Source organism: Lathyrus oleraceus, chromosome 2, assembly GCF_024323335.1.
Source record: "Lathyrus oleraceus cultivar Zhongwan6 chromosome 2, CAAS_Psat_ZW6_1.0, whole genome shotgun sequence".
Classification (NCBI taxonomy): domain Eukaryota; kingdom Viridiplantae; phylum Streptophyta; class Magnoliopsida; order Fabales; family Fabaceae; genus Lathyrus; species Lathyrus oleraceus.
The window spans coordinates 213,041,689-213,057,534 of record NC_066580.1 but is presented as its reverse complement, the minus strand read 5'-3'; the positions used below and the strand labels follow the sequence as shown (position 1 = coordinate 213,057,534).

At 38.8% G+C, this 15,846-nt stretch overlaps 1 protein-coding gene across 2 annotated transcripts; it reads right to left on the bottom strand.

Annotated features, from left to right (window-relative positions):
* Positions 1–222: 222 nt before the first annotated feature.
* On the bottom strand, positions 223–2,410 carry LOC127118932 (homologous-pairing protein 2 homolog). Of its 2 annotated transcripts, XM_051049165.1 has the most exons (7): positions 2,242–2,410; positions 2,111–2,136; positions 1,714–1,981; positions 1,470–1,540; positions 1,186–1,374; positions 1,021–1,093; positions 223–576 (listed from the first exon to the last, which is right to left on the bottom strand). In XM_051049165.1, exons 1-7 carry the CDS (start codon positions 2,267–2,269, stop codon positions 467–469), a joined length of 765 nt encoding a protein of 254 aa, XP_050905122.1. In that variant the 5' UTR covers positions 2,270–2,410; the 3' UTR covers positions 223–466. The 2 variants fall into 2 exon arrangements, with proteins under 2 accessions (XP_050905122.1, XP_050905123.1); XM_051049166.1 differs by lacking the exon at positions 223–576 and having other exon boundaries at positions 795–1,093.
* Between the last annotated feature and the right edge of the window lie 13,436 nt (positions 2,411–15,846).

The window sequence follows — 15,846 nt, the reverse complement described above, 5'->3', positions numbered from 1 at the left end:
TTTGAATACAGGGCTTCCAAGATGCAGAATACACACCATTTTTAGTGAGGACTAGACGAGTGTTAAATTACAGAGGTTGAATTCATGTAGCATACTGTGCTGCATATCAAATATGAGATAGCTAGCAATCTAGCTAAATATATAAATACTTCAGTCATTATTTTTTTGCATTGCATATTTATCAATCCAAATTTTACCATGGATTTCCAGTATTTACACAATTATTATACTTGGGCAGATACAAAAATTACATTAGAATAATAGATTATAGAATCAACCTTCTATTTAAAGCTATCATAAAAAGATAAATAGGCACCCTTTAGAAAAGACCATAAGAAACAGGTTGATGTTTGACCATTCACAGAAATGACTACAAAAAAAACCTGAAAATAGTGAGATTTCTAAGTGAAGCTGCTAATTTGTCTCCAGCAGGACATATCATGTTAACATTAGATGAAATCAACAGTTAACTATCTGGTGTAATTATCTTCAAAGATAGAATTGTCAGTATCCACCAGAATATCACCATACCAGGCAAAGCATCAGTAGGTTCCATAAAGGTGGGATACAAGGTTCCTATCATGGAAAATGAAGTTTTAGCTCATATAAATCATAGTTTTGTTTGCATGAACTAATTCATGTCAAATTGTCAATCATTTATCAGTGGATCATCTATCACTGGATATGATGTTGAAAATTAAGATTATGGTTTATGTCCCTAAAACATGAATACACAAGAACCGCATGCAATGCAATGTGACCAATGTCAGCGTCCAGAGGGATAAACAATAATATTGAACTAAGACTGTGCTCTGATGAATCACGTTTGTAACAGAAAGTGTTTTAAAACCCGAAAACCGAGTCTAAATTGTAAAGACTTAATTACATTGGCTATGTAATTTGCATTCATGTTCAGTCATATCAGAACTCTAAATAATCTATATACCTATCTTATTGGTTAAGAAGTACAGACTTCAGAGTTTCAATAAATATATCACTGTCCCCTTGGCCGCTTCTTACCTTGAGGGATCAGGTCACTGCATGACTGCAAACTAACTTCAACATCTTCATCATATTCTATTCCAAGCTCCTCCTGCAATGTTTAATTATATTAGTGGTGATAATAATAGGCACAACACAACAATAAAAAGAACAACTAGAGTAGTGGCAGGCCATGAAACAAACCTTAAATTCTTTGGGATCCTTAGGTGAGTTCTCAGTGAGGGTGTCCCATAAATCCCTAAACATTCTTTTGCGCTTCCTCCACTGACTTATTTTCTCTGACAACATTTTCTCAACTAACTCGCGTTCTTCTGGCTTCACCAAAGTAACACCTTCGCGTAACTTGTTCAACTTATTCTCCAGTTCTTGAACCTGAAGCAGAAGATAACAGACAAAAACTATATCTTAGTTGAAACATTCCAAATCACCAACTCCATTACAACAACGTGAAAATGCACATTAACTACCTCCATTCTCAGGTCCACTTCTTTTTCACAAATCTGTTCCAGTGTTAAATTTGATTGCAACGATTTAGTTTCTGCACAAACAAGTTACATACATAAATCGCAAGAATCATCCGTTTCAACAATAGCCGGTACCTCGAACAAATTTCCTACTAGATTGTTTTCTGATACTTAATAGAGTCAAATGAAATCTGATCAAACAAAATGAAATGCAATAATACAATAACTACTATAATTGAAATTATACCTGCTTCGACCTCACTAATAGCCTTCTTCTGATCTTCAAGCTGCTTTTGCAGATTGGCATTCTGTTCCTTCATCTGAGTGAGCTCTTCATTATTGGGAATTTCAAATTGATCTTGCCGAGCAACGTATATCTTCTGCTTACCATACTCCTTGAATGAAATTTTCCCTCCATCAGCAAGATTGTCCAAAGCTTTCTGTATCGCGGTCTTCTTCAGGTTGAACTTTTGCAACGCATCAGCTACATTTTGCGTATTCAGTGGCCTATTTTGCTACTCAAATTTCAAAACAAAAAATCATAATAACAATTCAACCAATTTTCACCATAGATATACTAGAAATACGAAATCAACGGAAGCTACGGATATTAAAATTGAAAGAAAAAAAGTGAAAGTTGTTACCTCGTTCACGAAGTTCAACACGATCCCTGAAATTAAAATAGGCAGACGAAAAAGAAGCAAGAGAGATATTCAGTTCGTGAAAGGAAACAGAGAGAAACAGAGAGCGACGTGTGACGGTGTGATGAGAGTACCTTCGGCGCTATCGGATTTTGGAGCCATTGCTGAGATCGAGAGAAATTAGGCGGGAAAATTCCGAAACCCCTTTTGTTTTGTGTCCACCAACGCGAGCGAAGTGAAGATTGTGAAATTGACAAGGAAATGATCTTCTACGACGTCGCTTTATCCGGTTATATGCAGAAAGAGTTGATTAATTTTTTATTTATATTTTACTTTTATTACAATCGGATACGTACACATTATTTGATTGAAAGGAAAGAAAGCGGGGAGAAAGCATAAGAAAACGATTTTTTTTTATATAATCATGTTTTTTTTTTTAAATTTTAAAATAATCAATTATTTAAAAAAATTACCAAAATGACTGTGTTTTGAAGAGGATGCGTCAGATAAATTGGCGTATCCCCAAAGAATGAAGAGGATGCGCCAATAGTATTGGCGTATGCATTGGGCTCCTCATGAGGAGGCACCAATGCTAGTGGCGTCTGCATTGGCCCTCATGAAGAGGCGTCAATGCTCCTAGCGTCTATGCGTGCTTGGTTGTGTGGGCGCCCATTCATCTAGCGACTGCATGTCATGTCATGTGAGCGTCAATCCCTCAGGCGCCCACATGTTTTGTATAATTGATGTTTCGTCTCTATAAATATCACGCCATGGATGCACTATTTTTTACTCAAACTCATCTCATAATACCATAATTTGTCTAGTTCAACCACCATCAATTTCAATTTTCTCTTTTTTAATAATGTCTGCATACATTCAGAAACGAAATCCTGATGTAATATTTTCCGTCGTTACGGCTCCGATACATATTCGACTTTGGAACACAGATACGTTTGAATGTCTTAATCAGACGTTGTATAGTTGGTTAGAGGGAGAAATTGGAGAGGGTGAACGAATTAGAAGAATACAATGGCTTGTGTTCACGTTCAACCAAAACGGAGAAGTGCGCGAATGAGTGGATATTAAGACCGACCAAGACGCTCGTAGGATGATGCATTACATGTTCAAAATTGTTTTGATGATTGTAATTGCATAGTTCTTGTATTGTATTTGTTATAATTATTTGTGCTACTGTTTATGTAATGGTACTTTTGTAACAGACGTCTAATATGAAATAAATTTAGTTTTTCATATATTACAATAGAGGTACATGTAAATTTATCTGGTTGTGCTTGTTCCAATACTAGGACAGTTATTACGATTGTGACCTGATTGACGTCATGAACTACATAGTTTAACCATTTTGTTCATCGTATCCATTTCGGTTCGAATCTGAGTGCTGTTTGGGCGACCCTTTTTCTTTCTTCGCATAACTTCGTTGTGTCAGACGATGACCCCTTGATATTTTGGCCAATAATCCTCTTTTGCCACTACTGAAAAACTAATTTTATAAACATTTGAAAGGTTGTTGACTTTGTAAACTTCAGATAGCAAGTATGATGGATCCCTTCGAACCTTTGAGCATGCCGCAATGACATGGGAGCAGGGAGTACGAAAGGCTTTGAACTTTCCACAGTCGCACCAACCTCTATCTAGTTCGACTTTGTACTATCCCACCGGCATGCCCTCATTGTGATCCATGGACTCGGCAACACTAAACCAACCTTTAGTTCGGTCAAAGACCATAACCACGTGTGTGTTTGCTTTGGCAGCTTCATGTCTGATGAATTTCATTGAAGCATCACTGAACAACTGTCCAGATTGCAACACTGAACTCCATTTTGAGCGTCTGGTTTCAAACAACGCCCCTAGCCTGAAATATGTTGCCTGCACCAAAGCGGTTATTGGTAGGTTACGGATGTCTTTGAAGACAGAGTTCATTGATTCCACAAGATTTGTTGTCATGTGGCCCCAACGCTGACCGTTGTCGTATGCCCTAGTCCACTTCTCCAATGGAATACTATCAATCCATCGTACAGTATCTTCGTTTGACAATCTTATTTCCTCACGGTAGTGTTTGAAAGAAGGTTCTGATAATGTGTAACCTGCATTGACAATCTTCTTCCGCAACGTCTTATCTTTGATTTCCTGCATGAAACTTTGAGCAATATGTCTAATACAGAACACATGTGTCGTAGGAGGATTTTGCTAGCCGTTATCAATGTTATTATATGCACTGATGATTGAAGGGTGTCTGTCGGAGATCAAACATAAGTTAGGCTGAGGTGCAACATGCAATCAGAGATTTCTTAGGAAAAAACTCCATCCCTCAGCAGTCTCCCCTTCAACTAGGGCAAAGGCGATTGAAAAAATATTTTTGTTCCCATCTTGTGTCACTGCCATCAGTAACGTTCCTTTGTATTTTCCGTACAACCAGGTACCATCAATTTGTATAATTGGTTTACAGAAAGAAAAACCTATGATACATGGTTGATACGCCCAGAAGAGACGGTGAAATATTTTATTTCCAACAGCACATGTACCATTTGGTGTATAGGCGGGCAATGTTTCGGTCTTGACAATTGTCCCGGGAGCATATTGCTTTAGAGCCAACAGGTATTTTGGAAGTTGTTTGTAAGACTCCTCCCAATTGCCAAACACTTTTTCAACAACTTTTGTCCTAGCTATCCATGCCTTCCTATATGATGGAGTGTACTCGTACTCTGCCCTAATATGCGAGATTATTATACTCACCTTTGACGACGGACTGTCGCCAATGGCAGACAATATTTCATCGCATATTAGCTGAGAGCTTAATTTACGATGATCCTGCATTGGGTTTGTCAGCATGCATGTGTGATCTGGACCCATTGATCCAATCTCTCAAGACTCGCTCCTCTTCCGGTACGAAGCTGACAACCTAAAAAGGCAGTGCTAATTCGGACAATAAACTTTATACCTCGATGCGTTAGTTATGTCAACTCTGAAATCAGCTGATAGTTGCATGTGGAATTTCTTAATGGCTTTTACACATTCCTCTTTTGTGCGAAATGTGTCTCCTTGTTTCAAAGATCGTTGCATCTGCATGTAAGGATTGTATCATACATCTGCTGAAGGTTCATCTGAACCCAAATTCAACCTTGTCATGTGTTGGCGTGGGCAGTATACATGACTTGCTGGTATTGACTCCTCTTCCTCTTCAGCGTTCACCATCGAATCAACCATGATCTCAGCTTCTTCTTCTTCGTCATCTGGAACATTCACCTCAGCTTGTTCGTCATCAGTCTCACAAAACACTTGTGACTAATCAATGAACTGAGACACCTGTTCTTGATGTGGTAATATATACAACTCTATATCGTTGTAATCGGATTGTTCATGACTGACAAACATATGCTGAACATCGTCATCATCTCGAATCTTCTTATGATAAAATTTTATCTGGTTTTCTACAAACCAAACCAGATTTTTATAGATGATTTGGCCCATATTAGTGCATTGTAATTTCTTTTCTATTCTTTGTTTCAAATGTGAAAATTTTGATCATCGATTTATTATAAACCGAGTTACCTATGTGTTTCGAAAATAAAAACCGAACAACTGATGATCAAATATTTCACCTTCAACATGGGCATTGATCATGTAATGTTGTGTGGAAGACATTTTATTCAAATATTAAATATGTAAATAGCTTTAATGGAATTGAATGCATTGGTAAGTTGTTCACATGCAGGCGCCAAGAGGAAGCCTCTTCCCTTTTGCATGTAGATTCTTCACATGCGCCTAAAAGAAAGATTCTTCACATGCTTTCTGAATTTTGTCATTCCCTTGTCTTCTCTTGCCATTGCATGCAACCAATCCCATTCTTCTTAGGTTGCAAATCTACTCACTCATTCATCAATAAATAGTCTCTCATATCAACAATATCAAATCATCTTCATCAATACTCAATTATATTCTTCTTTGTCACACTAATCCTCTACCACACTCAAGCTTTGCAAAATCAAATCATGTCTTTGTTAACTATGGGCGATGAACACAGAGGCACACTCGAGAATATCTCGTCATTTGTATGTTATCTCTCTCTTTTTACTTTTTCTGTTTTTAGTTTTATACCTTTGTTATCTATGTTTTTTTTACTTCTTATAGAGTTGTGTTTGTTGATTATGTATTTCTTCTTCTTATTGTATTTTCTTACTTTGGCAGCTTCCTCTTTAATGAATTTCATTGAAGCATCACTGAACAACTGCCCAAATTGTAACACTGAAGTCCATTTGGAACGTCTTATCTCAAATAGCGCCCCTAGCCTAAAATAGGTTGCTTGCACTAAAGCGGTTATAGGTATGTTTTGGATTCCTTTGAAGACAAAGTTCATTGATTCCACAAGATTTTTTGTCATGTAGCCCCATCGTTGACCGTTGTCGTATGCGGTTTTGGTAATCTACTCAACATAGTTTCATACTCAGTTGGCTACAAATTTATTCTTGCTTTGTTAGAAAGATGGAGACCCGAGACCCACACATTTTACCTTCCTTTCGGTGAGTGTATTGTTACATTTGAGGACGTCTACATGTTGTTAGGTAGACCTATCGATGGTAAGGCCGTAAATGGTAGAGTTGACCAAGATAACTTGACATACGAGGAATTGTTGGGTGCCCCTTTGTGTGAAGACACAACTACGGGACAAACTTCGGGTCAACCTAGGGGTCAACATATTAATTTAAAATATCTTAAACAATATTATTCAAGTATAACATTAAACTAAGAATCTACTAAGTATGAAAAGATAATTAAAGCTCGATGTTATATTATGATTCTATTTGATAATTTTGTATTTCCTGAAAGTACTGGTAATACGATAAATATTATGTATTTGTCATTGTTATGAAACATAAATAAAGTAGGCACATATAGTTGGGGTTCAACTGTTTCGTCTCATCTATATAGTGTAGCGGGGTATTCGTTACCATTAGAGATATTGACTAAATCCAAGGTAAACCATACAAGTCGAGTCGCCACCGCACTTCTATTTATCCAAAGGAATGGTTAGAAAACGAACAAAAACCTAAAAGTTTTATCGAATCAAAAACTAGTAAAAATGTTAGAGATCTGGGTAGGGGGTTGGTTATGCAATGGGAAGGTTTTAAGCACCAAAAACTTCCTAGGTACTCCTAGGGAGCCCTTTTCATAAGTGTTGTTCTAGTCTAAAGGGTGTAGGTATATCTAAAGTACTATTTACTAAAAGGAAGGTTAAAAGAAAATGACTCGCAAGGATGTCGCATCCACTGCCTACGTATCTCATCTGAGTATGAGAATCAGATTCTTTGTAGCTCAGCTACCTATGGGTTAAAGAGAAGTGTGCTCGGTAAGACGTCGCGTCTTATGCCTACGTATCTCATCTGGAATGAGAATCAGAGCAAAACGTAGTTTGGCTAACTACGGGAACAAGGGTCTCGATTGCAACTAGGGCAAGAGAAAGGGAAGGTCTCGATCGCAACGAGGGCGAGAGAAAAGAATCACAGCAAGGGCGAAAGAAAACAAGGATTAATTGTTAGTCGTCAGTTAAACTCGGCAAGACATCGCATCTCGTGCCTACGTATCTCATCTGAACATGAGAATCAGAGTTGTCGTAGTTCGACTAAACTAGGGGTTAAGGATTGCCATCTGAACATGAACTTACAAAAGGGGACACCAGCTGTGTCAAAGGAAAGTGGGCAATGCGTTCACGTCCTAGTAGTAGGTGTCGCGGCTCGCTGAATCGAGTCTTAGGCAGTTACCTCTTTGCAATAGAACGGGCTGACATGCCACAAGATCGGAGACGCACGGAAGGTCTAAAAGTGAGGATGCTCTGCTCTAGAGTTGTCATGTAATATGGACCTATGTGTTAGGATTTACAAAGGGGAACATCTAGCTAATGTTAGCATGCAAAGAATAAGGGAATTCTACCTATGTTATCATACAAAGGGTTCTACCTAATGGGTGCTACCTAAACGGAACAAGAGTCGACGGATGGAGCGTGGAGAGGAGTTACGGATAAGGGTAGATGGCGATGCCGGAGGCAATCGACTTACAGGTAGATGGCGATGCCTGAGGCAATCAACTTACAAGAGGATGGATGAATGCGTGTTGGTTCTGTTAAGTTTTGAAAATGATTACTCGACGTTGGATCGAGCTTTTGATCTTATTTTGAAATGGTTATCAGATGTTCGTTTTAATTCTTGTATTAACAGGTGACTAAAGAAATAAAGAAATAAATATTATACACTTTATGGGAGAGGGGTACATTTGTTATGAATGGGGATTGTTCATGGCAAACAAACAATAAGAATATATGCCTCATACATCATACAAGTAGGCAACAGTTATCAATCAGATCGGATAAATAAACAATATATAATCAAACCAAAGAATGAAATAATGGAGCATTTAAACAATGCATGGGAGTATGAACATGTTAAAAAATCAAGCAATAGAAAGCATGAATGAGAGAAACAAGTATAAAAGATAACAGATGAATCAAACAGATGAAAATCTGCACACGAAGGGTCCACTGAATAATTTAATTAGGAAATGAGGTAAGGACCAAATAAAATCAAGGTAAAAGGCCTCTAATACATGGCATATGAGATGAACGAGGGAGGATCAAAAGATCTCTTCAATTGCCATAAGCAATCCCTAAGTCAAACATCGATCATAAAGAAGTCAACTGAAAATTCAAGTCAACTTAAAAAATAACAAATAAATAGAAAATTAATCAAGAAAATTATGAAAAATTAAACTAAATAAGGTGGGGTCAGGACATCATCATCCCCCCCAAAAGATTTTAAAAATAATGAAAATTGGCACGTGAATTAATTAAAACAAAACATAGGTCAAACCAAAAGTCAATTAATAAGACTAGGTTAGAAATAAATCAAGAATAAATTGAAAATGTGAAATAAAATTTCAAGAAAAGGTAAGGTTGACCATGAGACAGTGGTCAACCATCATCCCAAAAATCAAATGCTAACAATAATTTTAAGTCATAAAAATAAAATCAATAAAAAAGTGTGTTAAAATGGACCATTTAGAATAAATAATTAAAATAAAATATTAATATTAAAAAAATACGAAAATAAAAATTATATAAAATTAAATAAAAAATTAAGAAAAGTGAAAAATATTTTTGGATAATTTTATGGACGAAGAAAATATTTTAAATAAGAAAAAGAAATATGAAAATGGAAGGATTAATGGTGATGAACATGGTAAGCAAGCGTAGATATATCAAAACATGGCCATGGAAGAGATGATTATCTAATGGAAAATAGAAGTGGAATGAAATCTGATATGTGATGAAGATTTGCCTCCTTGCCACGAAATTCCAATGCTCCTTTAGGGTTAGGGTTTCAGCTTCTTAAATAGGGTGGATTAGGTGTTCTCATGGGCTTTTTAATAAGTGATTTATTCATAAGAATAAAAGTGTGAAGTTAGGTGTAAAATGTTGTTATTTTGGGCCAAACTTAAGTGAATGGATGTCCAATGCTTGGCCAAAAGAGGTAAAAAAAAAACGTGTCTGGTTTGTGCAACATGCTTAGAAAATCTGATTGTGCCAGCCAGGCCCAAAATCTGCCTAGAAAATCAAGTCATGGTGCCCACTTTAAATGAATGTATCTCTCAAACCATGGATCCAAATGAGATGATTCCAAAAGGATGTGAAAGAGGACATGGCAAGGTACAATTTTTGTGAAGAAAGTATTTTCAAATAATGCCTTGAAGTGCAAGAAAACTGGCAGAGAAGTCTTGACAAATTTTGAAGATTTTGGACTTAGAAAATTTTCTAAGTGTCCTAAAAAAATGTCTAACTTTGACTAAGCATAACTTTCTCAATTCTAATCCAAATGGAGCAAACTTTATATCTCTAGAACAACTTTCATGTTGGAGATATTTTCAAATGGAGCTTTTATCTTGATGCAAAATGGGCTTAAAGTGAGTGCAACGATCATGAAAACTTGCCCTAAATGGAAAGTCAACTATTTCCAAATTAAGTAACTTTTCCAATTCATGATTAAATGATGAATCCATGATCCAACCTTGATCAAATTTCACATGTAGGATCCCCTAGGCATGGATTTTTAGATTCCACTCTCAAAATGTCAGGAGTTGACTTTTCTGGCCCCATAGTTGACTTTTCCCAAACTGTCTGATTCCCGATTCCATTGTTCAATTGAAGCACTTCTAGCTCAAATAAAGAGCTAATTTTTTGTATGTAGACCCTTGTGGACATATGGAGGGCCATGGAAAAGAGTTTCACCCAAAGAATCAGAAATAAACTAATTTTATACCAAACCCTAGTTTTAGGGCAAAATGATTAGGAACTGATTGCACTGATTGCCAATGGATCTTTCTGAGATAATTGTGAATCTTCCTAGGCCAAGATGCCTCTATAATCATGACATGGATGAGCTCCTCTACTTCCAACCAAACATTGCCTGTTGCAGGTAGCCATGAAACCCTAATTTCTGATTAAATCCAGATGAACACTCTGATAGCTTTGAATCCTTCACTGATGAACTGAGGACCATAATAAGATACTTGGACCCCCCTGAGACCCTTGAGACTTGTATACTTAGAAAATGAAGTCCAATTCTCAATCTTGCTTTGTGTGGGCTCCTTCTGTTAAGGAGTGATTGATCAAAACCTGATCTCCATGTCACTAATGCAGTATGCAATGAGTATGACCTAATATGATGCTAATGAAGTGTAAAACATAATCCCATGCTTCCAGGAAAAATGAAGGGTAAATTTTGGGGTATTACAGCTGCCCCTATTCAATCAACTGGAAACCCAAAAGGAAGATGGCAATGGCTTTCTCACTTTCGAGGTATCAAGTGATTGAATACGATAAAAGCCCGAAAATTTACACTGAAGTGGAAAAATGGAGTAATAATGCCTGTCAGAATCGGCCAAGAGGTGGTCTTGAAAAAGAATCCGTCTGGTACGGTGAGAGTCGATCTGAACACCGAAACAAGGAATGTTAGCCTGAATACCAAAATAAATGGTAACACAGAAATAACCATGGCCTGAATGCCGCTCATCAATCTGAATACTGGAAATGACTTCGATCTGAGCATCGGACGATACTTGATTATCAAACATCGGTCTGAACACCGGGAAACTGGCCTGAATGCCACTTCGGTCTGAATACCGGAAAACTGGCCTGAATGCCACAAGTTGCATCGACCTGAATGTCGGAAACTTCTTCGATTTTAACATCGGAAAATATTAGATTATCAAGCATCTGTCTGAACACTGAGAAACTGGCCTGAGTGCCACTTCGGTCTGAATACCGGAAAACTGGCCTGAATGCCACAAGTTGCATCGACCTGAATGTCGGAAACTTCTTCGATTTGAACATCGGAAAACTGCCCTGAATGCCACTTCGTTCTGAATACCGGAAACTTGGCCTGAATGCCACAAGTTGCGTTGACCTGAATGTCGGAAACTTCTTCGATCTGAACATCGGAAAACTGGCTTGAATGCCACTTCGGTCTGAATACCGGAAACTTGGCCTGAATGCCACAAGTTGCGTCGACCTGAACGTTAGAAACTTCTTCGATCTGAACATCGGAAAACTGGCTTGAATGCCACTTCAGTCTGAATACCGGAAACTTTCATGCTTGTCAGCATCGGCAAAAATAGGGAAAATGATAATTGAGGCGGCGCGTGGGCCAACGACCCCTGCTAGGAATAATAAAGATAAGTCATGAACAATCTTCTGTCTGAGTACTGGAAACAACTTCTGGCTTATCACTTGGGATACCAAGAATGCCTTATGCTTTACATGCGTATGTTTGAATTTTTCAATGGCGTAATGCTCCATGAAAATGGAAATGCTACTCAATTTGGGAGGATGCAATGCAATATGATTCTACATGCAGGGATGCGAAATGCTTGATTAGAGAGAACGTCAAGCTGAGGCAAGGAATTCTGCTGGGGAAATGATCACCATCTTCTGGACCCTGGCAAGGCTGTTGGAGATGCACAACACAAAGAACTTTGTGGGGAAATGACCCGCCACACGGTGTTCTGGAAAATAACAAAATACCGAGGCTCTGACTAGGGAGAGAATGACACTGAAAACTTGCTGCTAAGGAAAGCGATAGTGGTTTTGGCAACCATAATTTACGAGAGATACGACTCAGCAAGGGAAGCATACACTGATATGATACCGAGATTCTGCTTCAAGAAAAGAGACCATGGGTTTAGCGTCGAGATCATCGATCTGGCATCGAACTCTGAGGAGCAGCCGCTTCTGCTGGGAAGATACAGTCTGGCACTATCAACTCCGTTGGGGATATATAGTCTGACACTGTCAACTCCGTTGGGGATATTCAGTCTGACATTGTCGACTCCACTGGGGATATTCAGTCTGACACTATCGACTCCGCTGGGGATATACAGCCTGACACTTTTGACTCTACTGGTGAATGTATAATCTGAAACAAATGCTTGGGGAAGTATAGCAGTGAGAGCCTGCTGGGGATTGAAGAATCCAACGCTCGGACCAGCTCTGCAGGGTTAAGATACCAAATTCCAACTGTTGAGGAAAAACATCCGCGATCATTTGATGGGGACCTTAAGGAAATGCCCCGAGTGTACCTGTTCTGAATAGACGATCCAAAGCACTTAAAATTTAAAACAATTTTCAATGTTTATTAAGCACGTACCTGTAAAGCTCTTATGTTTCATGATGCAATGTTTATCAAAAATTCAGACGTCATTTTTGCAAACAAAATAGTAAAATGAAAATGAACACAGAGATGTACTGAATAACATGATTTTATTGATTGAGTGGCCTCTGAATAGGTATTTACATCAGAAAGCAATCCTTGGAAAGAGGTAATTGCACAACAGATAAAAACAGAAATTAATCTAATGGCAATGTGAAATGGATTTCTATCGGGTTCCAATTCTGCTATGATTCGCTCGTCTTCAAGATCCTCCAGATGATCAGCTTTCTGAAAAAGGTGATTGGACTATTTCCTATCCTTCGGAAGTTTCCGGTTATCGACATGAGATGATATTCAGAACTACTCAGAACGCAGCCATTCGCTTAATCCCTAACTTTTGCCTGGATCGCCCTTTCGGGTTTTCAATCCATCGGGATACCCATTTTTGCCTAAGTTCCCCTTTCAGGTTTTCAACTTACCGGATGTAAAATATTTTCATTTTTTAATCCCTAACTTTTTCCCGAACCTTTTTCATTTTCTTGGTTCGCCGGGATGCCCATTTTTTTGCCTGGACTATTCCTTTTATCGTCCAGCGGGTCTATTTTATGCGAAGTATTTTTTAACTGCGTCTGAGTTCACAGGGGAAGTGAAGTTTTCACACTCCATAGTTGCAAGCATTAAGGCTCCACCATCAAAAACCTTGGTGACAATATACGGTCCATCATAGTTAAGAGTCCACTTGCCCCTGTGATCTGTCTAAGGAGGAAGGATCCTTTTCAACACCAAATCTCCGACTTGGAGGCATCGAGGGCGCACTTTCTGATCAAAGGCTCTCTTCATCCGACTCTGATACAACTGCCCATGACAAATGGCTGCCATTCGCTTCTCTTCGATAAGACTCAACTCAATGAACCTTGTCTGAATCCATTTAGCTTCGTCTAACTTGACATCCAACATGACTCTTAGAGAAGGAATCTCCACTTCAACAGGTAGGATTGCTTCCATACCATACACAAGGGAATAAGGGGTTGCCCCGGTTGATGTACGTACTGAAGTACGATACCCATGCAAGGCGAAGGGTAGCATCTCATGCCAATCTCTGTACGTAACGACCATCTTCTGCACAATCTTCTTTATGTTCTTATTTGCTGCCTCAATAACACCGTTCATCTTAGGACGATAAGGGGAAGAGTTGTGATGTTGAATGTTGAAGTTCTTGCACAACTCTTTCATCATTTTGTTATTGAGATTAGAACCATTATCAGTAATGATTCTTTCGGGAATCCCATAACGACAAATGATTTCTTTCTTGATGAATCGGGCAACCACATGTCTGGTGACCTTCGCAAATGACGCTGCTTCGACCCACTTGGTGAAATAGTCGATGGCAACAAGGATGAAGCGATGCCCATTGGAAGCAGTCGGCTCAATCTTTCCAATCATATCAATGCCCCACATAGCAAACGACCACGACGAAGACATCACATTCAGAGGATTTGGCGGCACATGCACCTTATCAGCATAAATCTGGCATTTATGACACTTCCGAGCATATTTGAAACAATCAGATTCCATGGTCATCTAGTAATAACCCGCTCTCAACAATTTCTTAGCCATTGCATGTTCGCCGGCATGAGTACCGAAGGAGCCTTCATGAACTTCCTGTATTAACATGTCCGCTTCGTGTCTATCCACGCATCTGAGCAAAACCATGTTGAAGTCCTCTTATACAGCACATCGTCTTTGTTCAAGAAGAAACTTCCTGTCAATCTTCTCAAAGTCTTTCTATCATTGTTGGATGCCCCTGCAGGGTACTCTTGATTCTTCAGAAAGCACTTGATGTCGTGATACCAGGGCTTGTCATCAACTACCACTTCAGCAGCAAATACATACGCGGCCGTATCAAGGCGCATAACATCAATCCTGGGAACATGGTTCCACCGAATCACCTTGATCATGGAGGATAGAGTAGCAAGAGCATCTACCATCTGGTTCTTGTCACGAGGTATATGATATAGCTTTACTGTTGTGAAGAAAGTCGACAGTCTTCTCGTGTAATCTCTGTAGGGGACCAGATTAGGCTGGAGAGTATTCCAATCACCATTCACTTGATTGATCACTAGAGCTGAATCTCCGAAGATGTCCAGAGTCTTGATTTTCAAATCAATGGCTTGCTCAATACCCAAGATATAGGCCTCATACTCAGCTTCATTATTGGTGCATTCAAAAGTCAGACGAGCGGTGAAAGACATGTGGCCACCTTTCGGAGTGGTAATGACAGCACCAATTCCACTTCATTTGGCATTGACGGCCCCATCAAACATTAAAGTCCACTTTTCATCTGGATCAGGTCCCTCCTTAACAACTGGCTCTTCACAGTCTTTCATCTTGAGGAACATGATATCTTCATCTGGAAAATCAAACTTCATCGGCTCATAATCATCAATCGGCTGCTGAGCAAGATAGTCTGATAGAATACTCCCTTTGATGGCTTTCTGGGATGTATACTGGATGTCATACTCTGTCGGTACCATTTGCCAACGAGCAAGCCTTCCGGTGAGAGTTGGCTTCTCAAATATATACTTGACTGGATCCATTTTGGAGACCAGTAAGGTTGTGTGAGTTAGCATGTATTGTCTCAATCGCTTAGTAGCCCATGCAAGTGCACAACATGTCTTTTCAAGCATTGAGTATCTCGACTCGCAATCTGTGAATTTTTTACTCAGGTAGTAGATGGCATGCTCTTTCCCTCCTATCTCGTCGTGTTGACCGAGAACACAACCCATGGAATTATCGAGTACTGTCAAATACATAAGCAGTGGTCTCCCTGGGACTGGAGGCATAAGGGTAGGAGGACTCTGCAAATACTCTTTTATTTTTTTGAAAGCCCTTTGGCAATCATCATTCCACCTGATATCCTGATCTTTTCTCAACAATTTGAATATTGGCTCACACGTGGCTATTAGGTGAGAGATGAACCTTGCAATGTAGTTCAACCTTCCTAAGAAACCACAGACTTGTTTTTCT

Excerpts from the sequence above, each read along its gene's own strand:
- LOC127118932 (XM_051049165.1), bottom strand. The coding sequence starts at position 2,269 with ATGGCTCCAAAATCCGATAGCGCCGAAG. Across the intron at positions 2,137-2,241 it reads AAAATCCGATAGCGCCGAAG|GGATCGTGTTGAACTTCGTG; the intron begins GTACTCTCATCA and ends TTTTAATTTCAG. Across the intron at positions 1,541-1,713 it reads TATTAGTGAGGTCGAAGCAG|AAACTAAATCGTTGCAATCA; the intron begins GTATAATTTCAA and ends TTGTTTGTGCAG.